At 39.3% G+C, this 16509-nt stretch overlaps 2 protein-coding genes and 1 long non-coding RNA gene across 3 annotated transcripts in view; 2 read left to right on the top strand and 1 right to left on the bottom strand.

Annotated features, from left to right (window-relative positions):
- Nucleotides 1–2605, top strand: part of PNPT1 (polyribonucleotide nucleotidyltransferase 1) — a 40986-nt gene extending 38381 nt beyond the window's left edge. Inside the window, exons 27-28 of the mRNA XM_052648669.1 lie at nt 626–673; nt 1860–2605. Coding sequence (XP_052504629.1) covers nt 626–673; nt 1860–2018 — 207 coding nt within the window. The 3' untranslated portion in view covers nt 2019–2605. The remainder of the gene's footprint in view (nt 1–625; nt 674–1859) is intronic.
- The window catches only part of LOC128056024 (uncharacterized), a 35235-nt gene extending 22315 nt beyond the window's left edge, over nt 1–12920 (bottom strand). The window contains exon 1 of the long non-coding RNA XR_008200140.1: nt 12799–12920. This is a non-coding gene — a long non-coding RNA (uncharacterized LOC128056024). The remainder of the gene's footprint in view (nt 1–12798) is intronic.
- Nucleotides 12921–13365: 445 nt separating this feature from the next.
- Nucleotides 13366–16509, top strand: part of PPP4R3B (protein phosphatase 4 regulatory subunit 3B) — a 52978-nt gene continuing 49834 nt past the window's right edge. Inside the window, exons 1-2 of the mRNA XM_052647698.1 lie at nt 13366–13664; nt 14962–15017. Of these exons, the coding sequence (XP_052503658.1) occupies nt 13523–13664; nt 14962–15017 (198 nt within the window). The 5' untranslated portion in view covers nt 13366–13522. The remainder of the gene's footprint in view (nt 13665–14961; nt 15018–16509) is intronic.

The following is a 16509-nucleotide window of genomic DNA, read 5'->3' as shown; positions in this document are numbered from 1 at the left end:
ACATATGACAGAGGCTTCATATACAAGCAGCAATTTAGGGGAAAAAATACTTTAACATATGACAGAGGCTTCATATACTGGTATATACTTCATATACCAGTAAGAAAGATGAGTATCAATAGGAAAAATGAGCAAAGAACATGGAAAAATTGTTTTTTAAGCTGACCAAGATATTCAGTATCAATAGCAATTTTTTTAAATGCAGTAAAGCCAAGTTCCCATTTTTCAGCTTTTCAGATAGTTGAAAATTCCCAGTGTGCATCAGAGTGTAGAGATAAAAATGGACATACAGAAATGTGAATTGGGGCAAACTTTTTGGAGAGTGTCTAGTAAAGGTACAGGTACCTTTGGTACAAGTCCCATCACATGTAGGACATTGTTCTGAGAACATGAGGACATGAATATATAATCATTATAAGACTGCTATTTATTTTTTCTCAGCATTTTGAAAATTTTTAAACCTACAGAAAAGTTGAAAAAGTAATAGACCAAATACTCATATACCTTTCTCTAGATTCATAGATTAAACCAATAAAGCTGTTTTCCACTTTGAAAAAAATGTGTACTACCATGGATAGTAGGTAGTTATGCATGACAACTAATAGATTAACATGTTGTCTTTCAGATTAAACATCCCAGTGCTTTAGGATTAGAAGTTGGCCAAGAAATTCAGGTACTTGTATTCATCCTTTTAGCCTTAAAGTTGTAAATTATACTTTAAGTTTCAATTATTTGTTTAATCAAATAAGCTGCAAGACTCAAATCTACATTTGTGGTTTATATTATTTATATGCTGTCTTCTTTTTTAACTTTATTATTTATATGCTGTCTTCTTTTTTAACTTCTTCCTTAAAACAGACTCATTAGGGATTTAGATACAGTTCTTACCCTCAAAGAGCTTACAGGTTAGTTAGGACAACAGACCCCCTTTAAAGCTTTTAAAAATACATGAGCGACTCAGCAATGGATATGTATAATCAGTGATTCAGAGATAGGACATGAGGAACATGATAGGTAACTTTGAGAGTTAAGACTTGAACTGCTTTGGTATATACTGGTTGAGGCTGAAAGTTTTTGAGTTTGATGAAATCCATGATGTCAGTTCTGGAATTCTGATAAACAAATTGACCTTTGTAATAGTCCTTATGAATAGATGAAAGAAGTGGTTGCCAGTCTGGTGTTTTGCTTTTGTTTTTTTTGGCTACACTACATTCTGTTCCAGTAGTACCTAATACCTATGACCTGAGTAAAAACTAAGACATAAGTTTATTCCCAATCTGTCACTCCATTATTCACAAAGCCTCCAGGGAAAGGTAAGAACTACGACATAATCTCTCTGTATAAGACTTTTTTTTTTTTTTTACATCAGAAGGGACTTAAAAGTTAGTACATCCCCCTCTGACTTTCAGTGTCTAAGGTCAAGCCAAATAACCTTCAACATGATAGATGGTCCTTTGAGTGTTAGTCTGAGTGACCCAAGCATAATCCTATATAGAGTGTAGCACAGTTAGGGTCAAGAAGCTCTTGTCTAGATTCATTCACCATAGTTTTTACTGTTCTTCCATAATAGGGACAAACAAAAAGGCACAGATAAGTCTAAAAGAAGATTAAAATCACTCCTTAACCAAGTATTTATTAGCATATACCTCCAATTAGCACTGAGGTATGCTTTCAGTGAACAAGTAAAAACCTTAATCATTGCCTTTTTAGACCAAGTATCTTTTAATTGGGTATCAGTCAGTGTGCTATAACTTTTAAAGTATGTTGTTGTTCAGTCACTCAGTCATGTCCAACTCTTTGCAACCCCATGGACTGAAGCACACCAGTATATTTAAAGTATACTTGTTTCTTTAACACAGGTGAAATACTTTGGACGTGATCCAGCTGATGGAAGAATGAGGCTTTCTCGTAAAGTGCTCCAGTCTCCAGCTACAACTGTTGTCAAAACTTTAAATGACAGAAGTAGTATTGTAATGGGAGAATCTGTTTCACAGTCATCATCTAATTCTTCCCGGTGATTTTTTTTTAAGAATTCTAGAGTGATATTCTATAGAGCAAAATTTCAGTAGCATCGTCTAACGTGTAGATGTATATATAATATAAATATAGTCTAATGATTTGTATGAAAATGCTTACTTTAGGTGTTCCATTTTTTAAATTCCGAGTTACTTGTATTATTATTTACATTATAAATCAATACATATTATTAAATCATTTATACATGTAAGACTCCCAATTGCTAATAATTTGGAAAAATAAAACTAGTTCTTAACCTCTAGAGACCAATGGAGAAGGAAATGGCAACCCACTCCAGTATTCTTGCCTAGAGAATCCTGTGGACAGAGGAGCCTGGTGGGCTGCTGTCCATAGGGTCGCACAGAGTCAGACACAACGGAAGCCACTTAGCATGCATGCCTTGGAGAAGAAAATGGCAACCCACTCCAGTATTCTTGCCTGGAGAATCCCAGGGACGGAGGAGCCTGGTGGGTTGCCGTCTATGGGGTCCCACAGAGTCAGACACGACTAAAGCGACTTAGCTGTAGCAGCATCAGTGCCACAAACTGAAAATATAGGTCACTAACTACAAACCACTAAAGGGTTCCATTTCCACTTAAACCAAGGTCATATACTTTATGTCTGAACTTTTTTTTATTTTTTGTCTTCATTCATATCTTGGTAGTTTTCCCTGCTTCCAATAAAATTTTTCTGTGAGGGCTATTATATGCTAAGATCTCTAATTTATAATAACTCAAACTGACTCCCTATCTTTGGTAGTAATGCAGTATAGGTACTCACAAGACTTGTTCCTTTATAATCTTTGTTACTAACACTTCCCTGCCCATAAATCACAGATTTTTTTAAATACAAATTTTTTTTCTTCTCATATCTTGAATTTCTGGATCTAACATCATTATCTTTCTTACTTCAGTTCAGCCAAGCATAGCATTCATTTATTCAATACTTACTATGTGCCAAGTTCTAGAATGTGTACAGGAGGTATATCAGTAAACAAAACAAAGTTCCAATGCTCACATTCTAGTGGATGGAAACAATAACTAAATAAGTCAGATAGTGGTAGGTTCTTTAAAGAAAAACTGGGTAAGGAGATAGAGTGATTTTTTTTTTAATTAAAAAAAAAAGGTACTATTGTAGATAAAATGATCCAGAATAGCATCTCTGAATAGGTAACTTTTGAGCAGAGACCTAAATGAAGTGGAGGAAGATATACAGCAATTTTGGAAAGAAGATTCCGAATAAAGGGACTAAAACTTTATTAGTATGGTATGTGTAGAATATACAGCAGCCTTTCTATTCTAGGAACCAATTTTACATAGTCCTTTTACTCCTTAGTAGTATGCCTGTTGTTCACCAAAATTAGAAAACAAATTTTATAAAAGAATATAAAATAAGAGGAGATATAATCAATGCAAGGTGATAATTTTCAAAGCATTTAATCTGGAAAGAATAATGTTTGCTTACTTGTAAGAAGAGGAAAGATATGAAGGTCGTGTAAGTTTAAGTGGCTTTTACAAAATTCCAGGCTCATGACAGACTAGGGTGGTAGGCAGCGAAAATGGAAAAGAGAATGTATCTTGGTATCAAGGGTCAGAAACCAATCTAAATTAAGCTAAAGCTAAGAGGGAATTTTATCATAGGACCCTGAATTTATTTTACAGAAAATTAGTCACAATCCCTATGGTGGAATGGAACTAGGACTGTCAGGTAATTATTAGGAACTAAGACAGTTCTCCCTACCTATGGAGTCTCATGACCTCTCATTTGAGCTTCTTTCCATATAACAGCTTTTTTCTTCTAAGTCAATATATTTTCATAGCATGGGGCAAAAGATGGCTGTCCACAGGAAGTTACTTGTCTCTGAGTTCAACTTCTTGAGGAGAAAAGGACAGGCTTAACTTGAGAAAGGTGTCAAACCTGATCAGGATTGCCAGATAAAATAACAGAATGCCAAGTGAAATTGAAATTACAGGTAAACAAATGTTCAGTATAGTATGGCCTCTATAATATTTGGGATATACTTATATTTTTAAAAAGTTATTCCTCATTTATTTGAAATTCACATTTAACTGGGTTTCATGTATTTTTGTTTGCTAAATCTGATAACCCTAAACCTGGTGCAAGGAGGAATTCTTAAGGGCTCATTCCTGGGCGAGGAGAATGTACAGAAAAAATGGACTGAGCCTATACCCAAGATATTGCAGAACAAACATAAAAAGAAAATGGATAGACTTAGATTAACTCAGATAGTAGAGGATGCAGGTGAGAGAAGAAAAGGCAGATTTCAGCCTGAGGGTTGTGAAGACAGGCAGATCTATGACATGAATAGTAAACCTGGAGGGGTAAATAGTTTTAAAGAAAAAAGTGTTTGATTTATTAAATATGAGCATGAAATCACCAACCAACATATTGGTTGGATATTCACCTGAATATCTGAAAAAGCAACTGAGGCATAAATGACTTTTGCAGAGATAGTATTTTAAAACAATCTTAGTTTTACCATCTCAAGCATATCTCAAATCACTGCAACAGGTTTCAAAGTAACTCTGAAATTTACAAAATTAAAGGTAATTAAAACTACCTATTATGAGCACAGTACTAAGTTATGGAATAGTTTGTTTCCTTCTGAGATTTACATAGAGAGTCAGTAGTTTATGAAAAGCTGATTGATAAGCAGTCTAGTAAAGGTTTTTTAAAGTCATAAAAAGATAGGGGAAAGAATAGGTTAATTCTAATTGGAAGAAAAAGTGAAAGTTTCTAAGAAGTAGAATTTGAATAGGACATCATTAGGGAAAGGTGATATTTGAGTTGGGCTTTTAAGAATGATTACAAAGGGAAAGGCTGCCTGTGGAATGGAACAGTTTTAGCAGTGGATGAAGAAGGCAGTAAGTAGAGGCCAGATTGTAGAGGGGTTTAGGATATTAGACTTAGGACTCTGAACTTTATTCTGCATATACTGAGAAACACTAAAGAATACCCATTGTTTCATGAAAACCAAAATTGCATAGCCGGCTATAGTTTTGATATTGTGGCCATAAAATTTAATGCAGTTGCCAAGGACTCAGAAGAGATGATATTTTTAAAAACACTAAAATGTGTAGGCCATTATCATTTGTGAAAACAGATAAATTATTTTAATAAAATATTGGCAATAGCTATTAGGACCAAATAGTCTACAGGAATGCAAGGATGGGTAGGCATATAATCTCTATAATGAATTATAGAGAAAAACTATATGATAACCAGATGCAAGAGAGGCAATTTATAGGATTCAATGTACATTTCCTAGAGAATTCTGAATATTAGTATTTGTCCTCAACTTGGTAAGTGGCATCTATCAGCAATGAAGAACATGTATATAATACTGAAGATGTTGCCATTAAAGTCAGGAACAAAACCAGAATCACCACTATTTCATTCATCAGTGTTGAATGATGAACATAATACACCATCAGTGTTCTGAGGTCCTAACCAGTGTGATGAGATTAAAAACAGGTGGAAAAGAAAAAACATTTGCAGATGATTATCTAAAACACACTTTAAATTGTTTTAAAACAGGCCACGTGTATCTGCCAAAATAAATAGCAGTCAGCTGCTGTTATGGTATAAGCTCATTTCCACTTATCTCACTTTTTCCAGGTTTCAAAGAGCTACACCGGCAGTGAGTTTGCCCCATCCTCTGGGGTACTGATAAGAATTAAATCTTCTGTCCCAAAGTCAATGAAATCTTAATTATCCAGTCTTAGCCTCCAGTCCTCTTGATCAAGAACCCTCAAAATTCAAGCCCAAGTGTACTCTGGTTCCTGCTAGTACATGCTAGTTTATTTTTTCAGTTCCTTTGGTGTGTAATCTCCTCCCTTATCAGGCAAAGCAGTCCCCAGACATATTACAACTAGATTTAACCCTAGTTACCATGGCCTCTCAGCCAGAAGAAATGGAAGCATATGGAAGAGAACTTTCTACAATGGGGCAAGTGTTATCTCTTTCTAGGAGTTATAAGCCACTTCTGCAATCCCCAAGGATCCAGGGATGTTTGCAAAGCCAAAATCCTCAGGGGCACCCACCCCATGTTTCAAAGCTTTAGGCTTTCTCAAGCAGGGCCCTAGCTGTATAGTAAACCTCCCTAGGCTGAAGATCCAAGTATCTTCAGAGCTCTTGTAACTGTCTAATCCCATGTCAGTTTTTTCACTGTAGGAAATAAGGGCCTCTTTATGAAGCCCAAAGAGCCCCCTCTGGCTCACACTTAAGTTTTTGTTTTTCCAAACTTAGTTTTTAACTGTGCATTAAGCATTAAGTGCCCTCAACTCATTATCCCTCTTCAAGGAAGTAGTATAACTTAATTGGCCAGCTCTGCTCTCATAAGCATTGTTTCCCCCATATCTTTCAAATCCTGAATTGTTGTCTAGGTGACAGCATCCACCCCTTCTAGGATGTTTTACTAGGTCACTACTGGTGAAATCAATAGTCAGGTGGCCACGTTGTTCCAGGGACTGAGTAAACATTTCCCAAACCACATCTTACTGTCTGACCTCTGACACCACTCCCTGTATCACCTATTGTCAGTCCTGATCCTCAGAAAAGCAGATGCCAAGAAGGGCATCACATGCAAGATAGTGATCGGGAGAAATGTCTGTGAAGGATAAAACAGGTGGGCTCAGGATTGACAGGGAGAGCCTACAAACTATGGTGCCAAGTCTGACCCCTGTAAAAGGAGGAAGGGAAGAAAATACAGAGTGGAACTTCAGACTAGTCTAATTCCAAGAAAGTCTCATCCTGGCTGATAAGTTCCCCAAGCCAAAGTTGTCCATTAGAGGAGTTCTGTGGACAAGAAAGGACAAGTAACCCAAAGGGGTGACTTGCTGTCAAATAACTGTTCTCCAGAGTACAGTATCTTTAAGGAAATCAGAATGGTGCATGTATATGGCCACCACACCAATCAAAAATCAAAACAACTAAAGCTACAGCAATTAACTGTCACACTAGAGTTGGCCAAATAAAACAATGGATAGAGTGAATTCAGACTCAAATCTAGATATATGTCTGTGACTTTAATAAAGAATATAAGTAGCATTTCAAATAACTTCATCTGTAAATGATGTTGACAGTTGACTCTCCCATTTGAAAGGAAAATTTTAAACTGACATCCTATTTCACATATACAAAAGGTTTCAAGTGAATTAGAAAACATTAAAAAAACCATAAAAACATGACAGAATACCTTGGTGAAACATGGAAAATGAATAACACAGTTAATTAATTTTTTTAAAAGTAGAGTCCAAAGAGCAAACAAAAGACAATAGCAGAGATGAGATTTTAACAAATGTTGGTTGCATGACAAGCAAATAGAAAAGCAGTGGTAAATTCAGCAGAACCGAGAAAGGCACAATCAGACCCACAGAGGTGATGAGGCAAAACAGCACAAATCATCTTCACCAAAAAAAGGATCAGGGCTGACAATTTGAGGGTGGGTTAGAAGTCTATACAGAGACTTACATGCCTGACTCCCTTCCCAATTTCACATAACCAAAGGACTACCATCACCCTACACACACACACCCATACATGCATGCTCTTGTAGAACTGCCACGACCATCTCAGAAGAATGAGATCCTAGCTACCGGAGATGAAATGGTGAGAAAAACATAGCTCCTCAGACTCATGAAAATTTTTTATCTACATGTGGAGACAAATTATTAATCAAAACCCATACAAATAAAAGTAAGGATTCAGCCTGAGGATAGATGAGGCAGAGCAGAAAGTAGAATCGAGGAAGGAAATAAAATTCTCATTGATAATCAAATAAACACTGAGGTTCATCTTATCTTCAGACTTTGTGTTCACATGAGCCAATGAGTTCTCTTATCATTTAAACTAAAGTGAATTAGGTTTTTTGGTACATTCCAAGGGGATATGGAAGGAAGTCAAGGAAGGCTCCTCTACATAAATAATTGTAGTGACATCTGAAGGATAAAGCAGGAATCATGAGATGATTGGAAAGAAGGAAGTTCAGACAAAAATGTCAATTTTAACTTAGATCAAGTAAAAGAGGTTGAAAGATGTTTGTGGGCATTATCTACATAGAGGTCTTTAGTTGAGTTTAACAAGAGCTTTTTGGTAAGGGCTGAGTGATGGAAACCAGAATATGCGTGTGTGTGTGCACGCGTGCATGCTCAGTCGTTTCAGTTGTGTCGGACTTTTTGTGACCCTATGGATGTAGCCCACCAGGCTCCTCTGTCTGTGGGATTTTTCAGGCAAAAATATTGGAGTAGATTACTGTGCCCTCCTCCAGGGAATCTTCCCAACCCAGGGATCAAATCCAAGTCTCCTACATTGCAGGCAGATTCTCTACTGCTGAGCCACTGGTGAAGCCCAGAAATCAGAATAGATGGGTTCAATTAAGGAGTGAATGGTGGGGTGAGGAAATATGAAATGAGTATAAAACAACTTCAACCCTTGAAGAGTTTGGCTGAAAAGAGGCAAAGAAATAGGAATATCAGTTAAGATACAGGTTATCAGTTTTGATGACTTTTTAAATGGTGATGGCCTTAAAGATTAGTCACCTCAAGGAAAAACTAATTATACAGCAAAAAACCTCTCATAAAAGTTTTTTCATAAAAATATCTGAAGAAGGCAATGGCAACCCACTCCAGTACTCTTGCCTGGAAATCCCATGGACGGAGGAGCCTTGTAGGCTGCAGTCCATGGGGTCGCAAAGGGTCAGACACAACTGAAGCGACTTAGCAGCAGCATAGAAATATCAAATAATTAGGAAGGGTGAAAACAGAAAGCCTCACATTTCAAGGACATGACTTTCACTTTTCACTTTCATGCATTGGAGAAGGAAATGGCAACCCACTCCAGTGTTCTTGCCTGGAGAATCCCAGGGACGGCAGAGCCTGGTGAGCTGCCGTCTATGGGGTCGCAGAGAGTTGGACACGACTGAAGTGACTTAGCAGCAGCAGCAGCATAAAATTATCAAACAGGAAGGGTGAAAACAGAAAGCCTCACATTTCAAGGACATGAGGCAATAAGATTGAGAACTCAGTTTACTCTGTAGAGAGAACTATTTTTAATCCTTAAGAATTAAAAAGTGTAATGTACTCTCAAGAGACATTTGGCAAGGATGAGAGAGACTTCCGATGATCACAACAGGAGGATGAGGTACAATACTACTAGCATCTGGTGGGTAGAAGCAAAGAATGCTGCTAAACATCCTGTGATGCACAGGACAGCCTCTCACAACATAGAATCATCCAGCCCAAAATTTCAGTGGTGCCAAAGTTGTTAAGTCCTGCTCTAGGAATTTAACCCACACATGTATTGACACACATAAAACTACTTCTGTACAACCATTTATTGTTTGAAATTACGAAGTACTGGAAATGACATACGTATATATAGAAGGTTTAAACAAACCAAGGTACACTAGAACACCAGTACGTATGATATTCCATTATTTGTGTTTTAAAAAGTGGTAGAAGTAAATGTTACATATATAGATAAAGATACCTATCTATCTTAGCCTTTGGGGTTGAACCTTCCTGAAAAAACTTTTTGCTGGGAAAAACACAGTGTTGCAGTGCATTACTGCCCTCAGTGTATTTTAGAGAATCTTGCTCTGGCCCTCTGTCTGTGCTTGTCTCCATGGGAAGAGAAGTCAGTGACACCAATGGAATGTGTCCAGCTAGAATCCACTCTTTCCCTTCCAGATCATGCTCTGGCCACCCTGGAATTCCTTGTCCCAAAGGCCAAGCCTGCTCCCAGGGTCTGCACAGTCCTCTTCCCAAATTCTGTCCTCCTGAGGAACACCCAAGGGTGACTACATTCAGGGAGTGCAAACATAGAATTTGGACAAAAGGTTAGGGTATCCTATTTGTGTACATGAGAGCTGTCAAAGTGCAGGACAGAGCTGAAGTGTGAGAGAGAAGGCAGGCTAAGGACTTCAAGGGCCAAAGGGAGAAGGTGGAACTCTGAAGAGTTCAAGAATTCTAGATTTGAATCTAGCTTCCAGACCATATGAATATGTATTTCTCAAGGTATGCCAAAGGTAGGAAAAGAAAATATATTTTCATTTAATAGACTGATTTAAAAAATTAAAATCTTCAGACACACAGTATATGTTCTTCCATTTGTATGCCTGTCCTGGATCTTACCAACGTTAGAGGTCAGCCCGTTGCAGGAGAGAGAGAGAACCCCTGTGACCTAGAACAAGAAACAGAACCTGGGCCAGAGGATCCAGCAAGGGTCAGAGATTAGTCCCAAGGGTTTAACTCTGTTCCCTAATTTCAGATCTTGGGGAGTATAGCAGAAAAGGGATACTATAGGGAAGATGGAAGCGATGCTTTGAAACACTGCTGAGGTCATTTCATTCCTTAGTTCAAAACTCCCCAGTGAATTTGCAACTCATTCAAAGTAAATCCGAGGCCCCAAAACGGCCTCTCTCCCACTCCCAAATTTACTTCCCACCATCTTCCCCCTTTCTCACTCCACTCCAATCACACTGGTTTCGTTGCTAGCCCTCTCACTCAGCATGCTACAGCCTCAAGGCTTTGTACATGCAGTTGCTGTTTTCTGGCTCTCTCTGCCCCCAGGGGAATGCATAGCACACTGCCTCCCCTCAGAAGCCTCCCTCAGTGAACATTATTACCCTTCCCAAACTCACTTTCCGTCTGCTAATCTATTTTTTTTTTCCTTTGGTCATAACATTTAGCAGTATCTAGCATACATTTGTTTATTGTCTTCCTACACTAGAATGTGGGCTTCCCTTGTAGCTCAGTGGTGAAGAATCCACCTGAAATGCAGGAGTCACGGGTTTGATCCCTGGTTCCGTAAGATCTCCTGGTGAAGGAAATGGCATCCTACTCCAGTATTCTTGCCTGGGAAGTCCCATGGTCAGAGGAACCTGGAGGGCTACAGTTGATGGAGTTGCAAAGAGTTGAACACAACTGACGGACTAAACAACACTAGAATGGAAGCGCCATGAAAACAGGAATTTTTTCCTATTTATCCACTGAATAGAACAGTGTCTAGCACGTAATATAGTCAATGAGTGTTGAATGACTGAATAAGTACAGGAAATGACTCCTGTGGTTTCAATTAAGAGTGGGACACTTACTGAGCGACTTCACTTTCACTTTTCACTTTCATGCATTGGAGAAGGAAATGGCAACCCACTCCAGTGTTCTTGTCTGGAGAATCCCAGGGATGGTGGGCTGCCGTCTGTGGGGTCACACAGAGTCGGACATGACTGAAGCAACTTAGCAGCAGTAGCAGCATAGGATATTAAGCTTTTAACGTATGGTGTCAAAGTGACTTCTACATAATTTTCATTTTCAATATTAATACATAACTTGCTCATAAATTCCTTTAGACAGTAACACATTATGACTTTGTTCACCTGGTCCCCACAGCCTTAAACACCTTTCAAGCCAAACTTCCACTCAGGGATCCTCTAACATCAGGTCCCAAAGTTACCAGTGTGAAGCCTTCTCTGACCTGAGATAGAGATGTTATTTTCTCTGGGTTCAAAATGCATTTTGTGCACATTAGTCACAGCAATTAATGTGCTCTTTTGCTACATATATTGCACGCATCTGTGCTCAGTCACTAAGTCATTTCAGACTCTTCTGTGACCCCATGGACTGTAGCCGACCAGGCTTCTCTGTTCCTGGGGTTTTCCCGGGCAAGAATACTAGAGTGGGTTGCCATTTCCTTCTCCACAGGATCTTCCCCACCCAGGAATCGAACCTGCTTCTCGTCTCCTGCAATTCTTTACCCCTGCAGTTCAGTTCAGTCGCTCAGTCGTGTCCGACTCTTTGCGACCTCCTGCACCACCTAGGAAATCCCCAACATATATAACTACTTAAATTCAAGTGTATTTTCTTAGGTTCTCTTTAGATTAAAAGAAAACCCTATGTAGCCAGATTTTGAAATGAGAATTTATTTTTCATCAGGAGCCTACTCTGTGTAAGCATGTCACGTGTCAGTTCGTATGCTAGGTTTACGCACAAGATTTGGTCAAAAGAGAAGCACGCTTTGACAACACCATTGGTAAGGAATGACTACAACTCCCAAGATGCGCCGCAGGGTAAAACCTGTCGATCTCGCTTTTCACCCTTCAGACTAAAGGGTTGTCAAGAGCTGGCGGTAGAACAAACTGAAACTGTCTTAAAAACGAACAAAAAGAATCTACCAAGAACGAACAGCGACTGACAGACAATACCGCGCAGTGTCTGACAATTAATGTGATGTGTGACAACCGACGTAAACGTCCAGAGGACTGCTCCCTCGCTTATTCAGTGCGGAAGACCTCCCGAGAGAGAACGCTAGAAATGCCAGCAGGAGACACTCAAAGATATGGAAACAGTGCTCTTAGATGTGTTAGGAAGGTAGTTCCCCGCCACTTGCCTAAACTTATCTGAAGACTTACGTTCCGAGGTTACCAACGCAGGAAGGACACTGTTTTCAAAAGGCGGAAAGTATGCCAGCCACCAAAAGCCTGACAAGAAATAACGCCTGAACGAGAAATAAACTGCCAATGCACTTTTGTACGATGTTATAATCTCCTGGCTATCCACAGAACATCCTGAGGAGATGCTTAACTGTAGCAGACTCCTTAGCGAGTTTTAGTGGGTTTCGAGTCGCAGTAAAGGGCTAACGTCTTCACAGAAAGAGGTTTAAACTATTTTTCTCTCACAGGCTGAAAGGACGAGCTTCCATTATGGAGTGCGAGCACATTTCCTTCCCTTCTGCTCAGGGTGAGTCCCGTCCAAGGATGCGTACCTCCCAGACTTGCTTCGTTTTTTCCACAGAGCTGGAGTCCACGGCTCCTCACACGCCGGGCGCAGCCCCAACAAACCGCACGAAGCCGAAACCACAACTCCGCTCTCGCCGCCAGTGCAGAGAAGAGTCTCGCGGCACCAGCGAAGACCCGGAGCTCGCGAGAACCGCCCACCTGGCGAGAGCCCCCGCCTGCAGGCGGGGCCGAGAGAGGAGGAAGTCGCACTGAGACCCACCCACCTCACTCCACTAGCCCTCCTCGCGAGAATACTGAGCTCGGCCGAGCTGGGTAGCGCGTGCAGAAACGGAGGCGTCACACGTTGGACTCGTCGGCCGCCGTAGCCCCTGCTAGGACAGCCCGTGCGAACCTGCTGGAGGAGGAAGAGAAAGGCAGAGAGAATCGGGTTACAAGATGGCGGGTCTTTAGTAGTTACCGCGGCGGCGGCGCGGCGGCGGCGGGAGAGCGAGCGAGCTCTGGGGGGTAAAGGGTGGGGAGGGTGGGTGCGTTCGGGGGTGAAGTGAGACGTAACTGGGAATCTGGGCGGCAAGGTCTCAGTGGCTCCTGTTGCCCTTTCCCGCGGCTGAACCTGGGAGCCATGGTGAACTCGGGCCTCTCCGGAGCCGCCGCCGCCGCTGCCGCCACCGCCGCTACCGTCTCTCAAGAGTGAGGGGCGTAAAGGAGGTGAGCAAGGAGGCGGCGGCTGGAACAGTGGGGACAGCAGTCACCATGTCGGATACGCGGCGGCGAGTGAAGGTCTATACCCTGAACGAAGACCGGCAATGGGACGACCGAGGCACCGGGCACGTCTCCTCTACCTATGTGGAGGAGCTCAAGGGAATGTCGCTGCTGGTTCGGGCAGAGTCCGACGGTAAGGTTATTGGAACCGTAGCATAGGGGACAATGCCTCCGGTTTGGGCACAGCCTGGGGTTTAGGCCCTGAGCCGAGTACTGTTACTGCCAGCCACTGGGAACAGCGCATTGGTTTTGTGTCTTCACTTCAGTAAGGTAAAAACAAACTACTTTGTCGGGATTGACCCTCAGTCGTACGCCGAGTCTCTGCTCCTCCTCTTGCTAGCCTTATTAAAACACTTGAGCCCTTTCTCTGCAGTCTGGCCTCTTAAAGAAGCGGGGAGAGTGTGGGAGGGAAGGGAGGAAGTAATGAAAAACAATTTAGTGCTCTCGTTCTGACCCTTTCCGTCTCCCTTTATTTTCTTACACATTATATCTCTGATACAAAAAATTTAGTGAAACGTTACTCTTTTTTAAAAAATTGATTTTATTAACAAGCTCCAGTTGCCACAGTAGACAGGTGCTGGGAAAAACCAAAAGACGCCTTTTTCCTGGGGTTATTGCAGATTGTTGCCACGATACATGCACTCACAAGCACATACATCTTCAGACTGGGATCCCTCCAGGCTATCTTTGTAGAGGGTGCTGTGAACAAGTGAATACAACTTAAACAAGTTAGGACAGCAGACCAGACTGTAAACTTGTATTCCTTGATTTATTGTACGAGTCTAATGTGAAATATTTTTAAATGATAAAATGTATAGCCTTAATGAAGACACCTTCCTCACTGTAATCTGACCGCTGGATTTGAGCAGCTGATAACGTGCAGATAACAGAATGATAGTCTTCGGTTTATTTTCGACACATCTTGTACTTTTGCACCTTTTTTTTAAAGTAATCATAGACATTTATTTTTACATGAGGTGGCCTTTGTTCTTAGAAAAGGATAAATGCAGTTCTGTAATTTGTGTGCAAAGTATTTAGATCCCTGTTGTGGTACTTTGTAATTTGTTTTATTTGTTAAACTGGAAATGCAATAAAAATAACTTTGTTAAAAAGAATTTGGTTTCAGGTGGTCATTTAGACCTTAAAAAGTTTCCTTTCAATAAAACTTTAAGTCATCTAGTCTCTGTATATTCTTGGTCTGAATGTTGGTCTTAGATGGATTTTTTTCCCTGAAGAGTATTATGGGGATAGAATGATATGTTCTAATGCAAAGTCCAGATCTTGAGAGAAAAATGTAAACTGGAGTATATTTGATGACTTCAGATGTCTTGCCGGGGAAAGAAAAAAGTTGTTTTTTTAATGTGTATTCTGATGTTTTACTCAGGGTTTTGTAAGTTGAAACTTATAAATATTATTTTTTTAACTTTCAGGATCACTACTCTTGGAATCAAAGATAAATCCAAACACTGCATATCAAAAACAGCAGGCAAGTAGTTGTTTATCTTTAATTTGAAAGACTTCATCTGTGATCAAGGAAGTGTTAATCAGACAAAGAATGGGAAAGATTTCCTGACAAGAAAAAAAACATTTGCTAAACAAAGTTACATACTGTATGTATTTTCCTTGCAGATTAAAAGTTTTCAAACTGAAAAGTGCAAGCTTTTGTACTGGCAGTAATTTATTATCTTTGAATTGAGCCACTGTTAGTTTTTAGTAGAATACAATGTATTCATTAGTCTTACTTAACTGCAGCTAGTCAGGTATCTTTTATACACTGTACACTAAGCCTTTTATTCTCAATCACAGTTAAAGGAAATGGCATAAAAGAAAATTCATAGGAGTACTCTTTAAAGCAAGGAAAGCCTGTTTGTGGTGTGAAAGTAGATTCTTTGACTCATACAGAGGTAAAACTTTGAAGTAGAAGCACTTAACATCCTGTTCTTTAATTGTATATTTTTAATATAATAACCAATTGATATTTTATGAAAGTGTACACTGCTTATTATGTAATGTTTTCTGTTAATATTTATTGTCTTATCTGGGAAAAGAAAATCTGTGTTGTGTATTAGTGTGCCTAATTATCTAATCTGGAAATGGCAGCAGTGATTCAACCTTTCCTTTATTCTGTGAATGTTTTCTTTTTTATTATGAAAAATTTCAAAATTGAAAAGTACAGAGAATATTATAATGAGCGTCTGTGTAACACCTCCAAATTTAACAATGTTAACATTTTACCATATCTGTTTCAAATCTTTTTGTAGTGTTGAACATTGTGGATAGAATTAAAACTCTCTTTGTACCCATTTCATTCTATCCATTCTCCATCCTCCCTATAGGTAACCACTATTCTGAAATTGATGTGTATTATTTCTGTACATGCTTTTATACCTTTTCTGCATATGTATGTATCCATAAAGAATATGTAGTCTTTTGTTTGTTTTAAACTTTGCACAATTGATCTCCTATTCTTACATGTACTCTGCAGCTTTCATTTTTCACTCAGTACTATTTTGAAGATTTGTTCATGTTAACAATGCAGTTCTAGTTGGGCTTTTTTTAAAAACACTGTATGATATATGATATACACCTGTTGTTAGAAATTTGGATTATTACTAATTTTTAGTGTGTTTGATGTGTAAAGTGAATATGGCAGAGATTTTTGGAGGAAAAGATAATTTTCCAGTGTATTTTGTGTGTGTGTGCAGTGTGTAAAGTGAATATGGTAGAGGTTTTTAAAGGAAAAAATAAATAATTTGAAGGAAAAGATCATTTATATCATCAGTGCCTACTCTCTTCAAGATCAGTGAAAATTTTGATGCTCAGAAACAAATACTTTACAGTTGGAGAAATGAAATTATATGTCTATTGCACGGTGCATTGTTAGTAAAAGTCTTACTGTTAAAACAATTATTTTGTGTATACAATACATTCATAATCAGTAATTTGAAATATTTTTGAATTTTTAATATTCAAGTAAT

The sequence above is a fragment of the Budorcas taxicolor genome, chromosome 11 (genome assembly GCF_023091745.1).
Source record: "Budorcas taxicolor isolate Tak-1 chromosome 11, Takin1.1, whole genome shotgun sequence".
Classification (NCBI taxonomy): domain Eukaryota; kingdom Metazoa; phylum Chordata; class Mammalia; order Artiodactyla; family Bovidae; genus Budorcas; species Budorcas taxicolor.
Note: the sequence above shows the minus strand (reverse complement) of the source record. Positions and strands in the feature narration are given on the sequence as shown.